General features: G+C 38.4%; 1 protein-coding gene and 1 pseudogene across 10 annotated transcripts in view; both read right to left on the bottom strand.

Annotated features, from left to right (window-relative positions):
- Fras1 (Fraser extracellular matrix complex subunit 1) overlaps positions 1-24,407 on the bottom strand; it is a 444,408-nt gene that overhangs the window by 259,888 nt on the left and 160,113 nt on the right. For all 9 annotated transcript variants that reach the window (XR_015452892.1, XM_087215885.1, XM_087215884.1 and 6 more), the window contains one exon: positions 15,924-16,031. Coding sequence is in view for 8 of the 9 variants with exons in the window: in XM_087215885.1 (XP_087072011.1) it covers positions 15,924-16,031 (108 nt within the window). In the remaining variant the exon portion in view is untranslated. The remainder of the gene's footprint in view (positions 1-15,923; positions 16,032-24,407) is intronic.
- Positions 7-15,915, bottom strand: LOC147827150 (grpE protein homolog 2, mitochondrial pseudogene; annotated as a pseudogene). Its single transcript, XR_015452893.1, has one exon. The product of XR_015452893.1 is annotated as a grpE protein homolog 2, mitochondrial pseudogene (transcript).

Genomic DNA, 24,407 nt, shown 5'->3' with positions numbered 1-24,407 from the left:
CTGGGCATTTAAACACACCTCAGTGAAAGCAGCAACAGCAAACACAAACCCACAAGGCTGGTCACACCCCAAGTGTCTCAGAGTCACTAAATCTCATGAGTTTCCACAGGTGATGGACAACAGGCAGAATAAAGTGAACAAACTAACGAAAAGGGCTCTGTCAAGAGAAGCTTCTATGAAAGTAACCTCCTTGAAAACAAAAATGTCTACATCTTTTCACATGTAATGAAGTGAAAAATTATTTTCACTAGAAATGCTCCTTAGAAGAGAAGCAGTCAGGGCTACAGAAGAACTTCATTTCCTTAAGGGTATTTTTTATCTCTGTTGGAAAGGGGAAGGAGATACTGACGTGAGGGGATGGACACAGAGTGAGTGGATATTCCAGCTGTCTTGAGGAGGCCTAATGTAGCCAGCACGAGGGAGGTGAGGGCCTGTGGGCTCACAGCTACCTGGGTAGCAGAGTGGTGAGGTTGAAGGACAGAGTTTTGACAGGAAGTAGCACTGCTGTGCAGGTTTCATACAGATGTACTGTGGGGAGCTGGGGAAAATTCCTGGGCTCCAAAAAAGATCTATGGCATTTTTCAAGGGTTCTATAATTGCAATTGCATTTCTTGATACCATCAAAAGAACAGGTCATTAATTGATTTACTAGAAAGTTGTCATGTGTTAAGTAACAATCCATTTGCCACTGTGAAGAATCTGTTTAAAGGGCTGGGGTGTTGCTCAGTGGTAGAGCACTTGGTTACCACACACAAGCCCCTGGGTTCAGTCACGGAGAGAGACAATGCAAAGAGCAGAAGGCTATCTTTGGGCCGCAGTGGTTCTCTTATTAGGTCCTCTTATCTTAGGGTTTCTGCAAGTCTGGAGATGTGACAGAACAGGTAATGAGAGTGATTGTGACCAAAAGTGGCAGGAGATGCTGCATTAGCCAGGAAGTTTTGAATCATCCACAGGATAAAAGTCTGAAAGAATTCAGCCAGTAGAATGGAAAATAAAAATTATGTGTGTATGTTAATGCTGTCTTTGTTATTTTGGTTGCTTCCATTTAAAGAAAAGTTATACCAACAAGAGAATTCTTGGTTCATATAACTATATCCACAAAAGCAGATGGGAAACAAGACTAACATTTTGTTAATATATCAATATATTAATAAAATATAGATAAATATATGATATTTATAAATATAAATACATATTTATATTTCTAAACAGTAAAATAGATAAATATATCAATAACAGTAATCACCACATTCTTATTTGCTTGATAAAGAACAAAATTTATACAATATGGGATTTTATAAAATTGCCCATTCTGTGCACCATTAATGACATTTCAGAAAAATACCCTCTGAACCCAAGAAACTACACTTTAATTTCCGCTAAGACTGCAATAGAAACTACATTAGCATAATTTCCACTAAGGATTTCATACAGATAGGAAATGAGATAAGCCAACCATTTATATTCTAACATGGAAGCAGGGGGCAAGGCAGAAAGGTAAAGTAGAAACCATCCAAGGATATTTTATGCTCCCAAATTAGTGTTTTTTATTGGCTTCTTTAGTTTGATTTTATATAATAACTAATTTTAAGATTTGGTCCTCATGAAACTCATTTCAGAAATATAATTTTCTTTATTTATGAGAGGCAGTGGGGACCGGGGAAAGGATGGTCACCAACTGGGTCTATCTACTGAACAGGTAGGACACAATAGGGATGAGCGAGCGGAGGAGCAGAGCTGTTGCCAGTGGTTGCTTGGGCAATAAAAAGCAGGGAATTCTTGCCACCTGACCTGTAGCCCAGCACTTCCTGGTTGGCTGTGCACTGCAAAGCACACAAACCTACTGGTCCCTACTGGGTAGCTTTGGAAAGCACTGGCATGGATGAGAGGTATCAATGAATACTGGCAAGGAGCTGGGCAAGATGACTTGCTTAGGTTCTCGAAGAACGAACTAACAATAATAATGTTGATAATCTGATTATAGTTAAGCACACATTGAGTGCTTAGGATAGCTAAGTGCTTGGTATGGTAGTCTTTCCTCTCCACAGGACACACGTTCCAAGACTCCCAATGGGTGCCTGAAACTAGAGATAGTATCAAACCTTATGCATACTGTTTGTCCTCCTGATAAAATTTAATTTATAAATTAGGCACAGTAAGAGATTAACAATAATAGCTAATAAAATAGAACAATTAAACAACACACTATAATAAAATTTATGTAAATGTGGTTTCTCTTTCTCTCAAAATATCTTACTGTACTATAGAACTTATGACCCTCAGCACATGAACTTCTTTTCTTTTCATATTAAGTCCAGAACTTTCACCTTTTCATATAAAGGAAGTACTTTATGGGTTTTCCTCAGCATATCTGGATTACCAACATCACTCCTCTTGTGCTTTGTGGTATCTATTCAGTGAAATGAGTATTAGATGAACACAAGTCCTGCCCTTCCAAGACAGTCAATCTGGCAAACAAATGAGCAGTGGGCGGGAAGCTTATACAAAGTGGATGCACTGGACAAAGTGGTGGTAAATCCTGGGTAAGATGCAGCCGAATGGTACAAGATTTCATCACACTACTCACAATACCATGTAATTTTAAAATGTATGAATTATTTATTTCTGGAATTTTCCAGTCAGTGTTTTTGGACTGTAGTTGACAAAATAAAACACTGGAAAGAGTGAACTATGTACTATGTACATATATGTATGTGTAATATATATGTGTCAGGAGCCATTCTACATAATGGCGGGGGCATTTCACAATTAAATTATGATTAGGGCTGTCTGAGGCCTCAGTAGTTCTGTGATGCTGTGATGCTCAAGGGCAAGATTACATCAGCTGAAGACATCCTAGGTCTTTGAGAACCATGTAGAAAGGTTTCACCTGGGGAACAACAAATTCCTTACCAGTTTAACTCATCCCACCTACTGCTGTAAGAATGTTTTGCTCATCTAACCATCCTAATCAACTTAAGCTTCTCATCGACCTAAGATCCACATCAGCATAAGATCCTCATGGTCATAGTATTACTACCACCCTCCTGAGTCATCTGATACTGCCTCTGATTATAAGGATTATAAGATCCTTGTTAATTTAGGATTATTGCTGCCCTCTGAGTCATCTGATACTCTCTATGAACCCAATAAATAGTGGTAAGCTTGGTGTGCCTTGGGCAAACTGTGTTGCCCAGAGCAGCACTGATCAGGCCCAAAGCTCAGCTCTTGTCTAAGTCTTGTTTCCTGTCTTTATTCTTTAATTCACCTTGTGCTGTCATGGCTCACAGGAGACCAGGACCCACTGCAGGGATTTTGGTAATGTCCCATTTCCCTATTCTCTACATATATGGATATATAAGTTGTTTGGGGAGACCCTGGTCGAGCGGACACCAGTAGCCCATGCCCCGCTGGATCACGTGGCACAGATGCCACATCGCATCTGAATCCGCACAGCAGAGGTGCCAGGGGTAACATAAAGGCCATGGGTATGAGCCCCATAAGATAGAGCAGAAGTGAACAACAGAGAAGGTCTTTCTGACACTCCTCAATAAAAATTGAAGCCCACTGGGAAAGTGAAGAAAAACTCTTCAATAAAAGCACACTGAACCATCATGGTTGGTAAGTTGGTGGGATCACCACCCCCGATAGAAACCAGGACTCACAAAAGGGGGAGGACAGCTGGAACCTGCAGTATGACCTTGCAGAGTTTAATCCTACAGGAGGTCAGGGACCTCAACTTGGACCTTGCAGCCAGAATTCAGCCTGAATCTCAGTAGTCTACAGCTGGCTTGCTGAGACTAATCGACTTAGACCCACACACAGCTGCCCACATTGCCTACCAGGACAGCAGAGACATATCCTGAGGGAAACATTTTTTTGTTTGTTTGTTTTGTTTCATATACATATTTTTTTTCTTTTCTTTCTCTCTCTCTCTATCACTTCTGGCTCTATATTTCTCTCCCTCTTTGTTCCTGTTCCTGTCCCATTCTGAATTTTTTTCTCTCTCTCTCTGTCCTCTCAACTGTCACTTTTATAGGAAGGTGAATACAAATTCTAGCTACCCTATTATTGTCAGTCTGTTCTGTACTTGTCTCTGTTCTTTCGCTCTTCCTGTATTCAACAGATCCCCACAATTTGCGTGATCTTCTTGTGTTCTCTAGCCTCAACTCTAACCTTTCCTTCTCCCTCTATTTCTCTATCCCTTCCTCTCCAACCCCTGCTAAATCTTATCCTGAAGGATAAATTTGCCATATTGAAGGGTTTACTTACTACAAACATATTTTGGGCTGGCCCTAGATTTTGACCTAGTTCACGTGGTTAAAGGTGACAGATTAACAGCTACCTCAAACTGTCATTTTCTAAGCTATGTTTGATACTGATTGTGTCAATTGGGCTAAGATATATATTTTTTGGTTATATACGTGTAAAGCTTTATCATCTAAATACCCACATGTTGACTCAATCTCTACTGTCTTTTTCCACAAAATACATGATATTGTACTAATTTCAATGATTAGCTGAAGAAACATAGTTAAGAGAATTTTGGATTCAAAGTCAATCAGAGTACCAATTTAAAAATAATTTTCATAAACATATTTTGATAAAGGCCATAGGAACATTTGTCACATTGTTCAAATGCCAGATGGTAAAGACTTCTGATGAGACCAAACGGGTCACATAAAATCAACAGAATATCTTAGAAATAAAGCCAATATGACTATATCCAAAAGAGATCACATGAAGTACCTTATGTACAATACAAACCTAGATTAATAAATAAAGGAAACACAGGTGACTGCACCCTGGGAGAATATTCTGTTCCTGTCAGCCTGTTCATAGTCTCTTCTGAGACTCCACTGCCACTCCCACCTGGGCAAGTCTAATGGTGCGGCCGTGATGTTTGTAGCCATCTTGTCTTACTAACGCCATGGTGCCAGGCTGCACCTCAACACCAGCTGGCGTGTGCCAGATGAGTTCATGCTCATGGGGATCGCATTTGTCACCAGTGGGTGCCATCTTCTCCAGACCATGCTTGGCAAATACACTTTTCAGCTTTGCTTCCAGAAGTGACAACCCTCAGAAGACTTTCTCCAGAGTGAGCTTCTGGTCCCCAGCCTTTGTTTCTTTGGAAATGCACTCAGTAGTCTTCTCCAAAATGTCTGCTCCTCCACCAAGTCCTTACAAAAACTTTGGATTCCAAATATCTTGGCATCTTCCACACATCTCTGGGTTCATCTCCTGATGTTTTCACAATCAGCTACAGCTCTCTGATATCTCAGTGTTAAATCCTGGAGTTCTTTCTCTAGTTTAACAGCTTTTAACCTTAAGGCTCATTCAGCAAGAGAGGGCCCAAGCTCATCAGGAGAGTCCTCAGGACTGCAATCCTCACCAGCAGTTCTCTGGGTGGCAGTGCTGAATGGGCACAGCCATCCCCTGACCTCCAACGAGGCACTGGAGGCCAGTAGGGGCTATAACAGCAGCCAGACTACCCACAGTGACTGAGAGGCCATGTTTTAGACCTGAGAGGACCAATGCAGCGCAAGCGCACTCTGGGCTAAGATATTGTGATTGATCTAATCAGTTGGCCTACCTGGTCTACTGAAAATGACATTGCCTAAGCGTCATTAGAAACTCAAAGCCTAAAAAGTCCAGCTATACCTGGAAGATATCTCCGAGAAGCAATCACTCCATAGGGGCTCTAAAAATCAGTAATAAAGATATTCAAAATAAGAAATATTGGAGCATCAGCCCAGGAATTAAAGCAAAAAACAGCACCAACAACAGAATTAAAAATGAGAAGACATCTTGGCAGGACACAAACACAGACTTCCTGCTCATCAAAGGCAAATACTAGGGGAAAAGAGGTGGAAAAATATGATAATCAACCACCTGGACACACTGAACTGATAGCACAGGAAGTAACAAAATAGATGAATGAGGCTCTAGAAAAATTCAAAACAGAAATAATTTCCCAGATAACTACAGAGATGGTGAGCAGAGTGAAAGACATGATTAGAGGCTCTAGAACAGAAACAGATAAAAAAAAAAATAGATGAGCTCAGAAACATGCTGGAAGCCATGAATGCCCAGCATAAGAAAGAAATAGAAACCATGATTGCCCAACATAGGAAAGAAATGGAATCCATGAAACAGATTCAAACAGATATCCAGGAGATTAAAAACTCAGTAAGGGACCATGAGAAATCAATCCAGCAGCTGCTAGATAATGCAAAGAAGAATTACATAAGATTGACAGGAGTCCACGAAAAAACAGGAGAAAGTACAAATGACATTAAAAAAAACTGTTCACAGAAGTAATAGAAAGCTTAACAGATGGAGGTAGAGAATTTGACATACAGATAAGTGAGGCATATAGAACTCCCAACTAGCCACAGTTGAAAAAAAGCTAAACCTAGACATATAATAGTCAAGATCCCAGAAATGCAACAGAAGAACAAAATCCTACAAGCAGTTAGAGAAAAGAAACAAATCACATACAAAGAAAAGACCATCAGAATCACAGCAGAGTTCTAAACACAAACCCTCAAGTTAAGGAGTGCCTGAAGTGAAGTATTTCAAGCCCTAAAAGACAACTTCCAACCTAGACTGATGTATCCTGCAAAATTATTTTTCAAAAATCAATGGAGAAATTAGATACTTCCACAACAAATAACACTTGAGAAATTTCATGAACACCAAATCAGCACTCCAAACAATTCTAAACAATATCCTAGAAAAAGACAATGAAGATCACAACTTCATAAGGCCCAACAGAGAGAAGCCACCAGGCAAGACAAGAAACTAAAGGGAAAAGGGGAAAAATAAAAAATAAAAGAGCCAACAACAATAAAACATCATGACTAGGATGAGTCAATATTTATCAATTATGACCATCAATGTTAATGGCCTCAATTCACCAATCCAAAAAAATAGACAGCCAGAATGGATTAAGAAGCAAAATCCAACAATATGGTGTATATAAGAAACACACCTAATTCAAAAAGATATTCATAGAATGAAAGTAAAAGGATGGAAAACAGTTCTCCATGTCACAGGAACCCGGAAAAAAGCAGGGATAGCAATTTTATTTGCAGACAAAATAGATTTCAAACCAAAACTAATTAAGAGAGACAAAGATGGTCACTACATCCTTGTGAAGGGAACAATCCAAGAGGAAGAGATGACAATCATAAATATATATGCACCAAATACGAATGCCCCCAATTATACAAATATATTAATGGACATGAAAAACCAAATAAGCACTAATACAATTGTAGTGGGGGACCTCAATACCCCACTGTCACAAATAGACAGAATATCCAGACAAAAAATCAACAATGAATTTCTAGAACTGAACCAAGCTTTTGAAAAAATGGACTTAATAGATGTCTACAGAGTGTTCCACCCCACAAAATCAGAATATACATACTTTTCAGCTGCACATGGGTCATTCTCAAAAATAGACCACATGCTAGCTTATGGGGCATGTTTAAGTAAATGCAAAAGAATTGAAGTTACCCCCTGTATATTATCAGACCATAGTGCAATAAAATTGGAGATCAATAGCATAAGAAACCACAAAACCCCCACAAACACATAGAAATTGAATAACACTCTCCTGAACAACCAATGGGTCACAGATGAAATTAAAGAAGAAATTGGACCGTTTCTACAAGTAAATGATAATGCCAGTACAACATACAGGAATCTATGGGACATAATGAAAGCAGTTCTACGAGAGAAATTTATAGCAGTGAATGCCCATATTAGGGAAACAAAGAGCTCAAATAAACAACCGAATGCTAAACCTCAAGTTCCTAGAAAAAGAAGAGCGTGACAAACCCAAATTATAAAGATCAGAGCAGAAATCAATGCAATGGAGACTAAGAGAATGATACAAAAAAATCAATGAATCAAAGAGTTGGTTTTTTGAAAGAGTAAATAAAATTGATAACACTTAGCCAACCTTATCAAAAAAAGGAAAGAAAAGGCTCAAATCCATGCAATTAAGAATGAAAATGGTGAAATCACAACAGATCCAGCAGAAATCCAGAACATCATGAATACCTACTTTGAGAACCTGTACTCTAATAAAATGCAAAACACAGAAGAAATGGAAAGATTCCTAGATACATATGAATTACCAAAGTTAAATGAAGATGTAAAAATTCTAAACACTCCAATTACAATCAGTGAAATTGAAAATGTAATTAAAAATTTACCAACAAAGAAAAGCCCAGGTCCTGATGGCTTTACTGCTGAATTCTACAAGACATTTAGAGAAGAACTATTACCATTACTCTTTAAACTCTTCAATGAAATTGAAAGGAAAGCAATACTTCTAAATTCATTCCTGGAAGCAAGTGTTACTTTGATTCCAAAACCAGGGAAAGATCCAACCCAAAAAGAGAACTACAGGCCAATCTCCTTAATGAACATAGATGCAAAAATCCTCAAGAAGGCACTGCCAAACAGAGTACAGAGGCTCATCAAGAAGATCATACACCCTGACCAAGTCGGATTTATCCCAGGGATGCAAGGATGGTTCAACATACGTAAATCAATAAATGTAATACACTATATTAACACAGCCAAGGACAAAAACCATATGATCATCTCAATAGATGCAGTAAAAGCATTCAACAAAATCCAACACCCATTCATGATAAAAACCCTAGAGAAAATTGGAATAGAAGGTCTTTATCTTACCTGATTAAGGCTATATATGAAAAACCAACAGTCAACATCATACTAAATGGGCAAAAACTGAAAACCTTCACGCTAAAATCAGGAACAAGACAAGGATGTCCACTATCACCACTCCTGTTCAATATAGTTCTGGAAACATTAGACACAGCAATTAGACAAAAAAAAGAAATAAAAGGAGTAAAGATAGGAAAGGAAGAAGTTAAACTGTCATTATTTGCTGATGATATGATACTCTACATAAAGGACCCAAAAAACTCTGCCAAAAGACTTCTAGACTTAATTGACAGATTCAGTAGAGTAGCTGGATACAAGGTCATAACTCGAAAAACAATAGTCTTCTTGTACACAAATAACAGACTCACTGAGAGAGAAAGTAGGGAAACAATTATTTTCACAATAGCATCCCAAAAAATGAAATATCTAGGAATCAATCTAACAAAGGAAGCAAAAGACTTCTACACTGAAAACTACAGCACTCTGGAAAAAGGGATCAAAGAGGATATAAGCAAATCGAAACACATCCCTTGCTCCTGGGTAGGAAGAACCAATATAGTGAAAATGGCCATACTTGTAAAACTGCTATATAGAGTTAATGCAATGCCATTGAAATTCCAATAAGATATTTCACAGAACTAGAGAAAACAATCCAAAAATTCATTTGGAACCAGAATAGCAAAAGCAATTCTAGGCAACAGAGACATGGAAGGGGGTATCACAATCCCCAACTTGAAACTATACTACAAAGCTACTATGATTAAAAACAACATGGTACTGGCAAAGAAACAGACCTGAGGATCAGTGGAATAGGTTAGAAGGTCCAGAAACAACTCCAGACATACTCAGCCATCTTATCTTTGACAAAGGAGCCAACCATCCTCACTGGAGAAAAGATACCCTCTTTAATAAATGGTGTTGGAAAACCTGGATTTCAACCTACCAAAGATTAAAACTAGACTCATATCTATCACCATGCACTAAACTAAGATCAAAGTGGATTAAAGATATAAATATTAAAATAGAAACACTAAACTTGCTGGAAGACAAGTTAGGTAGAACTCTTGATGACACTGGCATAGGAAAAGACTTTATGAACAAAACTTCAGTAGCATGGGAACTAGCACAAAGAATCAACAACTGGGATCTCATCTTATTAAAAAGCTTCTGCACTGAAAGAGAAACCACCAACAGAGCTAAGAGACAACCTACAATGTGGGACAAAATTTTTAGCAGCTGTAACTCAGACAAAGGACTACTATCTAGAATATATGAAGAACTTAAAAAAATTAGACCTCCCAAATTTAAGGACCCAATTCAAAAATGGGCATCTGAAATGAACAGACATTTCTCAGACAAAGAAGGAAAAGCACCAAATAAACATATGAAAAAACGTTCAACATCACTGGTCATTTGAGAGATGCAGATGAAAATAACACTAAGATTCCACCTCACCCCACAAAGAACGGCTGCTATCAAGAAATCAACCAATAAGAAATGTTGGCAGGGTTGTGGGGAGAAATGAACCCTTCTCCGTTTTTGGTGGGGGTGCAGACTGGTGCAACCATTGTGGAAATCAGTATAAAGATACCTCAAAGAACTAGGACTACAGGTCGCATTTGACCCAGCTATTCCCCTACTGGGGATCTTCCCCAAAGAATTAAAAGAATCATACCACAGTGATATATGTGCACCCATGTTTATAGCGGCACAGTTTGTAATAGCTAAAGCTTGGAAACAGCCCAAGTGCCCATCAACTGGATACCGGATAAAGAAGATGTGGTGTTTTTTTAATATATAAAGTGGAGTACTACTCAGCCATAAAAAATGAGAAACTAGAGACATTTATAGCTAAATGAATGCATATTGAGGCCATACTCTTAAGTGAAATAAATAAGACACACATTTGCAAATATCAAATAGATTCTCTGGTATGAGAAACTGAAAGATTAAATAATGATTAAAATGAATAATTGATAATGTGAAATAGGAAGAAAAGGTTCAAAGGGGTAGGGGAAGTGGGAGGGGTAGGGGAGAGGAAAGAAGGGAAAGGAAAAATTATGAGAAAAGGGAAAAATGGAAACAAAGTCTTTGTAAATAGGGAAGGGTGGAGGGGGTGAAGGGAGGAAAGGAAATGGGGAAAAAATAAGAACCAAGATACATCATGTAAAGGTTCAAGTACCCAATGATAAATGTAAATGTATTGTATACCTAAAATGTACCAATAAAAGAATCTAAGGGGAAATATGTTGTGTGTACACAACTTGTATTATAGTTTTATCTTAAGAACAATTCTACCAGGTAAATACTATTTGCTGATCATTCCCTCATATTCACTCACTGAAGACTTGGCACCTAGATCTCACTTTGTTTTTTACCTTTTGTGTAAGCATCATTCTGGACAACTTCAGTGTCCATGAAAGTGACTGTCCTCGTTCTACTTTTATACATTCTTGACCACCTCAATTAAAGCAATCATCACCTACACTCCTCTTGAGAGCCCTGGATATGGTCAGCCTTGGGACCTATCCACACCCTATATTGATCCTTGAAGTCCTGAGTCTGTTCCTGGCAATCATTCAGCCCCTAGTTAGTCTCAGTTTACTATTGGCATTCGCCTCAACATCCCCACTTCCCACATCTCTGCTTGTACTTCTCGTTAGCATGGTAAAATTTCAGTCCTGCATTTCCCCCACAGTTCACCTTATTTTATTTTATACTTGACTGGTGGGTACTGCTAAGAAAATCATTCCACCACATAGCTTGGTATTCACATAGTTTCACAATCTCTCCTCCTGTAGGTCCTTAACACCATCCACTATGCTTTCCCCCGGCCTTGGTCAGTCCCTTTGTCCCCTCAGTGACAGCTCCTCACAGCCATTCCTCTTTTTTCACTCCTGACTGAACTTGAAAGTTTTCCCAAAGAAAGCCTATTGGGTATGAACTACACCAGTATTCTGTCCCTTTTCTTACCCACAAATCTAACCATATGTCTCTGTCCATCTATGGCTCTCTCTTTCCATTCCTAGAGAATATTTTTCCACTCTTAACCCCAGCCCAATTTCACACTCTGGACTCCACACTCTGTTCTCCTCTACTCACTGCCCTTTCTGATTCATTTATTCTCTCTGTCCCTTCTACTTCCCAACTCTCATACCTCTAACTTTTTCTCTCTAGTCTGGCACATTCCCCTTTCCTTCCTAAGGTGATCATGTCTCTCTCATTGAACAACAAAAACTAAAAACCAAAATAAAGTAAAAACCTCTTTCTCCTCCTTTAGTCATTCTACAAATACTGACTGTGTCCCTTCTGGGTGCCACACACATTAGTATTCGATGGGCTGCAACACGAAGAAAACAAGATTCCTGATCTCATGGAGCTAAAGGACTAGAAGAAGAGACAAACATGTAAACAGGCATTTCCAGTGAGGTCAGAAGATATAAGAAGGGTAGTCGCAAGTGCCACAGCAGCCATAGTAAGGATTGGTGTCTGTGGATAGTGAGGACCAAAGAAACTTCACAGACTTATTGTTGTCTGCCAAAAGTCCCACTTCACCCTCTATCCTTTGAAAGAGGAGCCATGACCTAGCCTTTCTTTCCCCATTTTTTCACTCACTCCTCAAAGCTCTGCAATATGGCTTTGGCTTCTGCCATCCACTGGCCTCAACCTACATCTTGCCAAACTCCTCCTGAAAACCCTCTAATGTCCCACAACCATAACTGCTTCTCTTTGCCACTCCTTACCCCTCACCTTTCTGACCAGGTCTTAAAGTTCTATCTGTTCTGTTCACCTCCCCTTAAATGACCATTTTCCTCAAATCCCATCCTTGCTTATGTGTGTTCTCACACTAATTGCTGTGATGAGACCCTTAATTCTAACAGTCTACTCTACTGTCTATATGCTGATGATACACACATTGTATCTTCAACTCTGTCTTCTCTAATGTAGTCTTATACAACCAGCCGCCTTTTGGACCTGTCCACCTGGCTCCTCTTTCTGTACACTTCAAACTCAAAATGCCACAAACTGAAATCATCATCTCTCCAAGACTGGCCACTTTCCTCATATACACCAGCTAGTGACTCATCAAGTCATAAATATGGAAGTCATTTCTCCTTTTCCTTTCCCTCCTGTTCTTACCTTCAATCAATTCTGCTGATTGCCCCCACCTAAATATTTATAGAACCTGACCTTTCCTCTTGATGCCTACACTACCAGTGCTCTAATTCAGGTATTCACCCTTTCATCTAGATTATCCTCATAGCCTCTGAACTGATTCCTTGTTTCTAACATTTTACATCATCCTTGAAAAGCCAGTAATATCCTTCTAAAATAAAGCCTGGCCATTTTACCACATGCCTGAAACCTTATTTAGTATTCTATCTCCTTAAAAATAAAATTCTAAGCTCCATCATACAGCCTACAGCCCTCTCTGTAACCTTGAACTTACCAACTCTCTAGTCTCATCTCTCATTCATTCATTCACTCAAAAATATTCACTTCCTAGCATGTGTCAAGTGTGATTGCAGGTGCTGTCAATATACAGTGAATGAAGGAGAGAATAAACAAGAAATATCAGTAAAAATATATAGTATGTTATCTGAGTTAGTGCCAAGAAAAAAAAAATGAAGTATAAATGTATACAAAGTACATAGTAGGAGGTACATAGTTGCAATTTTAAATAGAATAGCACTCAGGGAAGATGTACATACAAAATTAAACCCTTCCCCCCTTACATACACCAGGTACATTTCCATGAAAAGGCGTTTGCACTTTTCTGTTCCCACTGAAATTGTTCTTTCTCAATTGTGTGTGTGTGTGTGTGTGTGTGTGTGTGTGTGTGTGTCCAGGAAACTGCAAAGAGGCTTGATATCTGAAGTAGAGTGATCAAGGGAGAAACAAGTAGAAATGAATTACAGAGTAGTATCATAAAGACCACTGCAAGGAATTGCTCTGATTAAGAAGGGAAGCCATTAGAAGCCACTAGAGAAGTTTAAGGAGAAAAACCAACACGATCATTTTTAATATTCTCATCCTGGCTGGCCCACCAAGATTAGAGTGAAAAGGCCAAGCACAGAAACAGTGAACCCAGTTTAGAGGCTATGGTGAAAATCCAGGCAAAGGATGGCAATCGTGAAACCAGAGGAAGAGCAAGAACTCACATTTGTGATGTGCTGTGTTAGGAAGAAAGTGCTGGGCAATTTGGAAAATGTCCTGGATGTAGCACATAGGAGAAAGTGGTAAGTCAAAGATGATATAGAAGGCTGAGGATTTAGCTCAGTGGTGTCACCGCCTGCCGCACAAGCACAGGGTCCTGAGTTCGATTCCCAGTACAAAAAAAAAGATGATTTAAATTTTCCAGCCTGAGCAACTTGCAAAATGGATTTACTGACATGAGAAAACTTAGAAGAATAAGTTAGGAAAAAATGAAATTATGAGTTTACTACTGAACCAGAACCAAAACCTCTGTCTGTAAAAGGCCAGATAGTCTTTTAGCCTCACGTGGTCTGTTACAACTACACAGCTCTATCACTGAAGTACAAAGGAAAAAATACATAAACAAATCAGTGTGCCTCTGTCTCAACAAAACTTTACTTATGGACACTGAACATTGCTTTCATACAATCTACACAAAATATTGGTCCCAATGTTTTTCAATTACTTAAAAATCATTCTTCCTACCTAGGCCATACAAGAAAAGTGACAGGCCAGGTCTGCTGACCCATGGCATAAACAAGATTTAGCTTTCACCAACAGAACTAAGTCTTCCAACATATAGTTCAGGGCTGCTTCTGTGATCCCACAAATGCTCATGTGACTTGGGGGAAAGTATATCTTCAGGGCCCTTGCTCCACCACTCAGATGCTGCTATGAGTTAGCTGACCAAATGGTAATTTCTTAGGAGTGAGCATTTACTCCCTAAAATAGAAGGACCTACAATATATAACAAAATATTAGCAAATTCAAACATTTATGTATTCCCCTTCTGAGAAAAATACCCATACAGAAACTGAGGAATACCCTGAAAGATATACCTTCACTCCAATGTTAAAGGGGAGGAAAAAAGAACTTTATTAGCATTTAATGGCAGGAAGTCTCAAGATAAATTCTTGGAAGTGAAAAAACAAAAACTAGAAAAATAAACCATGCCTGTTAAATCAACAGAATGCTTTTTAAAGAAAATAGTTGGTCTTCTCTGAGTAGTTTCAAATGTTCAAATTTAAAACTTAAGCTTCTAAAATAAATAGATTGACTTTAAAAAGAAAAGAGTCAGTTCCCCTTCCCCTTTGCACCTTTTCTTCGTATTTCACATGATCCATTATACCTTTCAGTCCTTATTTACACTTTAGGGGACAGGAAAGAAGGTAATGTAATTAATAAGAGAAAAATTAAAAATGGAAACAAAGTCTCTGTCGATAGGGAGGGGCAGAGGGGTTGAAGGGAGGGCAGAGGAATGGGGAAAAATAAGAACCAAGATGGATTATGTAAAGGTGCTAATTTCTAATGATGAATGTCATTATATTGTATGCCTAAAATGTACCAATAAAATTAATTAAAAAAAGAAAAGAGTCAGCATCTAGAAAAAGAGCTGTACTAACAAAACAGATATATATAGTCAGAAAATTTGAAATCTTTTAACAGAGGGGAAAGCAAGAAGTATCATTCACGGACTTGGTCAAATACCAGGTGGATCCTGAGTCAAGGGCTCTCCTGCTTCCCCGGGGGCCCCTGATGACACAATAATACCATCAGCAGCAGACCCTGGTGACCTTGTTAGAACATCCTCTGTAAGAAGTCAATCCTAACACTACATTGTGTGTAAACCTTGTGATTGGTAACGACAGCTTTGGCTTCTGTCAGACTCGGGGTAAAATCTCTGGGCAGCAGTTTATTAATGGTATAATCATGATGATTGCTTTAAATCTCCAAGCTTCACTTTTCTCATCTGTAAAGTGGGGATAAAGATGTCAACCCCCCATATTAAGTGAGATAATATTTGTAAAACCTTTAACCAAGTGCCTTGTTCAAAACAAATGCCCAATAAATGAAAATTAAGATATTCTTAGATACATTAAAATTCTCTTCTGTGTTTCATAAAGCATCTAATTAGAGATTGGGACAAATGTCAAAAACAAATAATAATCCAAAAGATGCAAACACCCAACTCTTTGCTGACTTTACCAACACATTTAAGATACCATAGGATACCATACCTTCTCAAAGGTACACTGAGGGTTTCTGCAGACAACAGCTTTGCAGATGATGATATCACCATGGCAACGGCAGTTCTGGCATGAATCGGGCTTCCAAATTGTGGCATCCTACAAAGAAGCATAAACCTCTGAGTTAAAAACTGATCAGTCAAGGTCTGCTCACACTAAAGCAGTCCCAATGACTGTTCTGCATTCTGAACAATTAAAAGGCAAAAGAAAGTCACAAGCACACCTCCCACAGTCATCACTGGGCACTGATTAAGCCCCTAGTGGCAATAAAAGCAGTGTGATCCATTTCACAACAGTCAACCCACGTAGTTTAAGACAAGGACATTCAGCACCAAGCTGTCAATACCCAGAGTAAAAGCCATCGATCGGCCTGAAACCTCAGGGGGACACTCCGCTCCCTGGCTTGAAGTTTCTTTTCACTGTTAACTAGCAGAAACCATCCGAGCAGGTTTAAAGGGAAATGATACTTTGACTACCACTAACCAGCATCCTGAACCAATATTTGCCACTAGATGCTACGAGCACTGGGGATTTCACTTCCCAGACCTCCACAACTACAAACTCCAACACTCATTGCAGATGGGATGGATGTAAATGAATGGTTCTAGTTGCTAAGAGAGCCACCAAACACATGTGCATGAAGTGGCTAAACAGGCCCCACTATGTGTGGAAGCACGGACACATTCATGAGGCTCTCACATATTTTTCTGGATTATGAACATGAAGGAAATAAATAAATACACACTGAGGGTCCTATGTCATTACCCAGTAAATTAGAAAACAAAACAATGGTCATGAGCAGAAATGTGAATCTGGGCTCTGTTAGGTCTCAGAATTTCTTTCCTATTTCTCACCTTCTCTCACACTGAACATTTGATTTGTGCCCATTTTGAAATGATTTTTAGCCCAAATCTCTTCACAGAGACCTGCTTCTGAAAGGTTGCTCTGATGACTTTGAATTGAAGCAGTAACGATACCATAGGCTGTGCTGAAATCCATTTTCTCAGAGGTTTCCTAGCCCACATTTCTATTCTACATGGTTTCTAATAATAGAGTTTTAAACACTGAACCTTTTTAAAATGCTGTCCATGTTATTCTCTAGTTTAAAGCTAACATGCAGCTCCTTTTCACCTCAGAAGGGATAAAATGTGGACCCTATAATCTGGCCTTCTCGTGTCTCCCTGGGCTTGCTGAATCTTGCAGTCCTGGGGCTCCTTTCCGTCCAGCTACTTGACAGCCTAGCCTCCTTGGATCTGGCTCATGTCTCACTCTCCTCCTGGGATCCTACTCTTCCCTGACTTCTCCAGAGAGAGTCCACTAATCATCACTTTCCTTCCCAGCCTGCACCACAGAGATGACTCCTTTCTAACCCCTAACCCTATTCAGATGCAGCTCTTTATCACTCCTCTGCCACCCCATGTCCTACACACAGTGCTACACTCCACTGTCCTCACTGAAATCCCGTTAGGGTTGCCAGACCAGACTTGAGCCCATTCCTTGGCCTGGCACACTGTAGATCCTTAAAAACAGGAGTTAATGTCTGCAAGTCACTTGTGAAGGCTTTCTCTTCCTTTCTAAATTTTATCTTTTTTCCTCAGTCAACAAATTAAAGTGCTACTAAATACTTTAGGGGGGAATAAGAGGAGTTTCTAAGCTCTGGATAGTGTCATCAGAACACCAGCATTCAACGTGGGCTGGAATGGCCTGGAAACCTGGTAGATGTTAGCAATAGACATCTTCACACACAATGGCGAAAACCAAATGGATGGTTAATTTTAGGTGTAAACTTAGGTAAACTATGGTGCCCACTTGCTTGGTCAAACATTAGTCTAAATGTTGCTGTGAATGCACAAGTGGCCCCCAATTTATGATTTTTTCCCTTACTCTCTGATGAGGAGAAAGATATATATTTAGTAGAAACAGAACATTGAATTTTGGATTTTGATCTTTTCCTGGGCTAGCAATACATAGTATGATACTCTCTTGAAGTGCTGAGCAGGGGCAGCAAGCTACAGCTCCTAGTTAGCCACACAATCATGAGGATAAACAACTGATGCTCTAGTCTACTGTCTGTTACGTAGCTATGATGCTCAGTAGTGAGGTATATTAAATGCATTTTCAACTTATATTTTCAATTTATACTCATCACGATGTAACCCCATCAAAAAAATCAAAGAACATTCATATTTTATAGATGAGAGGGACATGTACCATAGGTGACTTTTAAGTAAAGGAGATTACCGTCCATAACATGGGAGGTTCTCATCTAATCCGCTGGTGGCCTCAATTGCAAAAACTGAAGCTCCTCAGAGAAGAGGAAATTCAGCCTGAAGACTATAACATGGAAATTCTGCCTGAGTTTCTGGCTTGCTGACCTGCTTATAAATTTTGAACTTGCCACTCCTAACGAAATCAATAAATGTATGAGTCAATTCCTTAAAACAAATCCCCACCTTGTATTTTTCTGAAGAACCATAAGTAATACACCAGCACATGCACACATTTACATGGGTATGCACAACATTCCCAAGCAAAAATAAAGTCTTTGTTTTGGATCAAGAAAAGCTAAATTCATAACCTCCTAGGGAATGTGCTTCAAACACAGGGGCCTCACCAAAGTCATTTAAGAAATGTAAAATATATCTGAGGTGAGATTACATTCTCAGTGTCTGACCCACAAATTCTGAACGAAAACAAATGAATACCAAAAGCTGATGTGGAATATCTCTTTATTATTATAGCCCATTCTTCAAAACTGGCTATAGTTTGACAACTATAGTCTACTCTTAACCCAAGGAGTGATGACAAGAAGGTGAAGAAAAACAAATTTCATTTTCAAGTACAATGTAATATATGTTTCCTGCTGACTTTAGGAAAACCATCTCTGTTTCAGGATATGAGCTAAATAAAAACGACAATTTCACAAAACCAGTAGCTACCATTCATTGGTCATACAATGACCACTCTTGGAGCAGGAAATGCTGATCACAGGGGCAATAGTGGTCCAGGATGAGAGTGGTTTTCCCAACATCTGTCATCATCCAGGAAGGCTGGGGAGAGCAGCTAGGGGTCAGAGCTACACCAGGTACTTGGCTGCATAACAGCCCCATGAAACTGGCACTACTAATATTATTCCCATTTCACAGATGAGTGAACAGGATGAAAGAGATAAAGGAATTTGCACACTTTCACAAAGTTTGTATGAGGTCTAAGGACTCAGGCTCTGGAGGCAGACTGCCTGGGTTTGAATCTTAGTGTCACCATTTATTTTATTTTATTTTATTTTGTATTTGATAATTGACTTTTGTTTGTTTGTTTTTGTTTTTGGCACCAGGGATTGAACTTGGGACCTTGAGCTTGCAAGGTAGGTGCCGGAACCACTAAGCTAAATCCCCGGCCCTTATAACTGACTTTTAATAACGAGACTTTAAAAGAAGAAACATACAGAGATCCTCACACAACTTGGGAGCCATTTAGGTAAGTAAATATTTATTACACAAAAAGCTTTAAAAACTAAAAATCCTCAAATTTTGAGAGAATGGTGTTCAAGTCTTTGATATCCATTTGTACATGAGAAAACAAGTATAGTGGACCCTTGACTTATGAACTCAATTCATTCACCAGGGCTGTTCTAACTCAAGTTGGTCACTTGAAGGCTCAGGCTCCTCTACGCAGCCTTAGAAGTCTTGCTCCTGTATACAGGCAGATCTCAGTGTCCTCAAAGAGACATTGGCTCAGGATTTCTCAATTAACCCCACACAGGAAAGGATGTTGTACTGTTCCTTCCAGAACTCTTTAAAGGTTAAATCTGTATGAGACCATCTGGAAACACAAGCAGCCAGCATTTGTTTCATAACTCAAGATTTTGGTCATAAGTTAAACTAAAATTGTAACCCAAGTTGTTTGTATGTCAGGCCAGTTGTAACTCAAGGGTCCGCTGTATTTCAATATAAAGGAAAACAAGTCTTGAGTGCTTACCCTTTCTTCCAGTGTAATTTCCTGCCTAGCCTTTCTTTTATGACTGCACAGAGCTCACACCACAGTACTTCATCTATACAGCACTGGTGTTAGCTCAACAAGACTGGCTTATGCACAATAAGCCCCTATATCCCATTTCACATGTCCTGTCTGCTACTCATTATTTTCTGACAGGTTTGCACAATCTTGTACTGAACATTTATACTCACTGTAATTGAGCTTGGGAATTTCAGATATCCAAAGTCAACTATATGTACACAATTCTATTTTATTGCACAGGTCAATATGTAGCAGGTGATTATATAACCAACCATAAATTAAGATGAATAGTGACTATTTAGGCAAAAAAGCGCCAAAATTTATCCCCAACCACAAGTGAAACAAGTGAGACACAAAGTTACAATATAAAGGATGTGTTTGTGGTGCAGTACTCAGGGATCATATCACTCAAAAAGTGTGTCAAAACAGCATTCATGACATTTCTGGTGGGATCAGACATGAAGCATAGGACACAAGACCTGGCCCTGTGCTCATGAGCTGTATCTGCCACCTATGTAACAGATGTGAGGATTTCAGAAAACAAGAAGTTGACACCAAATAGCTTTCAGTAGTGTTCTTTGGCCTGTTGAAGAATCAGGACTTGAAGGGAGTTGCAGAAATGAATGAAGATGGTACCTGGGTTCCTGGCCCCCTCATTCACCTGTGGAACTTGAGCACCTGTAGGCATGTCTAGGAGCACAGCACAGCACAGGGGACTTAGGTGTCCCACCTTCGCCCTGGGAGTGAACTCCATTGGCCTTCAGCTCCCTGGGGCTTGCTTTTGTCTACACTCCATGCAGGAGATAGATTTTACTTGTAAAGCACTTTGGTAAAAAATTTAGGAAAATGCTTTGGTATTTGCCCTATCAAAGAATATTTGGCATTTTGAAACAATTATTAATATTTTTAATAGTTTTAACTCATTCTTAAATTTGTCACTTTTTACTCTTCCTGAAGACCAAACTACAAATACATTACCAGAGATGGTTTTATGTTGTGCTACAGACTTAATTTGACAAAAAAAATTCAGAACTTGCAGCCAACAGTTTTATCTGAACTTTAAGCCAAAATATGTAATAAGTAAGAAATTCTATTTTTCTTACCATCAGCATGAACTAGCATGGTACTAATTTTCAAAAGGCAAATATGATTGAATAACTGTGTGAAAAGCTTTAAAGTGGTGTCACTATTTATTAATGGTACATCTGTCCTTGAGTTCAAATGACTGTGTCCTAGACCCCTCACGTGTGAAATAGGGATTCTAAAGTAAGACAGAGATGCTAAAAGTACTCACTCCTCTGGGTACTGAAAAGAGAACATGAGATGCTGTGTTTAAAGATATATGAACAGTATCTGATGCTTACTAAGAGGCTTTTAAGTGTAATTTATTTTTTCTCCAAATGCTTCATTTTATGCTATAAGCACTCAGCAAATATCTTCTAAACATTTCCTTTTCTCAGAGTGAGTAAGGTCCCATAAGCACCTTGATTTTCCCATCTTCTCACTCTAGTCTACACAAGTAAAATCCAAGAAAGTGAAATTATTACTAAATTGGGACTCTAGCACTCAAAAGAATCCAGAATATTGTAGCAGAAAGGAAGAATAAATCTGTAGGTTGAGGTTTTAAGACTAGATGTGTAACTGGAAAATTCTGTCTCACTAAACTAGCAGAAGCACAAACCCTTGTCTTCCTTTAACTTACATCTAGATGGCCACAAAAGGTCACATGTGACCCCAGCTTGAGATAATTCTAAGGCGCCAGCTGGCATTATTCTCTCTACATGCAACATTCTTCTATCAGACTTCGTGTTCTTTATTCTCAATTATTTTCAGAGTAACCCCCAAGATCTCAAATGGTCTGTTACTATTTTTAGCAGCCCTCAATCATTAGTCTTAGCTTATTGAACTCTATAAATAGGTCCTTCTTGGGAGCCAGAGTAAATTTTTCATTTTCATTCACACAACCATAACTTTTCTTTATGTAAACTCAAATTTTAAATTTATTCACACCTAGGAAGATATCCTGAATCTGTTTATATATCTGGTTTCCCAGCAGACCAAAACTCTTCAAAAAAGGTGATCTCATGTCATTCCTCTTTGTAGATCCCTCCACGTAATCAGTTCCTGAATGTCGGCTGAATTAATGGATGGATGACCCTGAGAAATCTCATGGAAATATCTGCCCATCAGAATTCAGTATGCTGCCTAGGCTGTGAGCACTCAAAAGAACAATGTTTGACTAGTGTCACACAAAATCCCCACGATATCAAATGTTATTACTTCCCTGCTGTCTAACTATGTTTGAAGAAAAATTCTCTTCATAAGCACTGGACCTATCAATAGAACTTCCTTATATTAATGTCCTCATAGTGGTAAATAATTTATGGTTAACTTTAAATAAAATGAACCTTTTCCCAGCCCTGGATAGATGACCATATATTTTTCAGGTTTAAAACTTTATGAATCAATTTCTATGGTCTCATAAAATTGCTTTATGAAGGTAGGAATACCGGAGTTCTTCAATAGCTAAAACTTTGGATAAAGCCATAAAATCCAAAGAAATAACACTGTAAAGTCAGTTTTACAGATTTTCCATGTTACTACTACAATTCTATTGCTTTATAATCTTCTCTTCCAATCTAACACATTCTGCAAAGAGACATTCTTAAAATATTTTTTCACTAGAATATAGATTTAAAAGAGTAGATTATAACAAATTTTAGAAGCAACAAAATATGATCTGCTTAAAGAGTTTTATTATTTTTAATAATACATGAATAAAATGCTCGTACAGATCATATAATACCTCCAGCCTCAAATACTTTAAAGTAATAACAAGGTGCTTTAGATTTTTTTGTTTACTTGGTTAAGTATTTTTTGAACATTTGATTAGTGCTAAAAATAAACAGAAGACATATCCTTCACCAATAATCAAATTTTGGGGGGGGAATTATTTATAATATTTTAAGAGCAGCATATGAACTATCAATATAAATTTCCTTTCATCTGAATGGTGTAAAAAATCCTACTCTAATTATTGATTAATTCATCTCATTTTAAAATTCTCTTGACTTTTTAATCTAAAAATGAGAAAGAAGGGATGAAGCTCCCCAAAACTGTGCTTTCAAATTACAGAATAGGTAGAATATAATTCTTTTTATAATAAAAAATATTTATATAGAGAGAAATTCAGAATGAAATTATATAAACCAGTAAACAAAGGATGGTCGGGGCCGGGATTTAGCTCAGTGGTTCTGCTGCCTGCCTTGCAAGTGCAAGGTCCCAAGTTCAATCACTGGTACCAAAAAAAAAAAAGAGGATGGTCATTCCGGGGTGTGGGTACTAGGTGATTTATTTTTTCCCCTTTATCCTTATCTGCATTTTTAAATTTTTCAGCAACAAAAATATATGTTTTGTGAGCTTTTAAAGGTAGTTTTAAAATACAAGAAGAATAAAATACGTATGCTTTTTTTTATTCACTGCCAAACAAAGTCCCAGATAGAATCTGGGCTTTTGAGTTGAACTAAGTATGTATGTGTGCATGGTAGTACAGGAGGGAGTGTAAAACCATTTACCAAATATGTAACAGTGGACTATTTACCTAAACTTTCTGAGTTATGCCCAAATTTTCTTGTACTGAGTAAATTTTTGAAAATTAATTTTATTTCCTATTTTTCCTTCAAAAGAGATATAACATTCAACTGGGGCTCATGTCTTCCTTTCTACAGCTTCATTTTCCTGACAAGTCTGGTTTTTAAGAAAGATAATCCATAAAAAAGGGTTCTTTGACCCAGCTCCAATTCTGGCACAGAAATAATGGTCCTTGTTTGTCAAGGAACCATAAAAAAAAAGAATCAATAACTTTCATAAGGTTATTTTAGAGTTCAATTCCTTTCCCAAGTGCCCTTCCTGAGACAGCTTAGATAAACAATACCTTTTTCAGTTGCTCCCATTTTAAAGTTTACAGAAACTCCTCACTCAACCCCAAATAAAATGGAGGAGAGGGAACTTGGTGTCAATATATGAGATCTTGTATTTACATTAAATTCTCTCCTTTTAGGAAGAATAAATGCAAGTTAATGCCACAAAAACAGAAAACAGAGAGCCACTTCCTGTCTGAGACCTTTTCCAAAGGTTTGCTCCATGTCATACCCACTTAACAGACCTTGTTTTGGACACCAAGAACCTAAATAATTTCCTGTTTCAGCATGCTGGAATGACTAGCTTGTATCTGATCTCTTCCAGCTGTGTTAAAATGATAAAATTGAAGGCATCTGCTGTAAGAAACAACACTAAGAATCAGAGATGGAAAGATAGCTGCTTTATTTAACTGAAAATGAAAGAGACCCTGGACAACTCTACTCACACCAAAAGTAGAGGCAGGGAAAGGGAAAGCAAAGGAACAAACTACCTCCAAGTGAGAGCCCACACCAAGTTCTTCACAAGCTCATGACTCTC

Source organism: Heterocephalus glaber, unplaced genomic scaffold (genome assembly GCF_053883595.1).
Source record: "Heterocephalus glaber isolate CG9 unplaced genomic scaffold, H.glaber_assembly_v1.0 deba00001454, whole genome shotgun sequence".
Classification (NCBI taxonomy): Eukaryota; Metazoa; Chordata; class Mammalia; order Rodentia; family Bathyergidae; genus Heterocephalus; species Heterocephalus glaber.
Note: the sequence above shows the minus strand (reverse complement) of the source record. Positions and strands in the feature narration are given on the sequence as shown.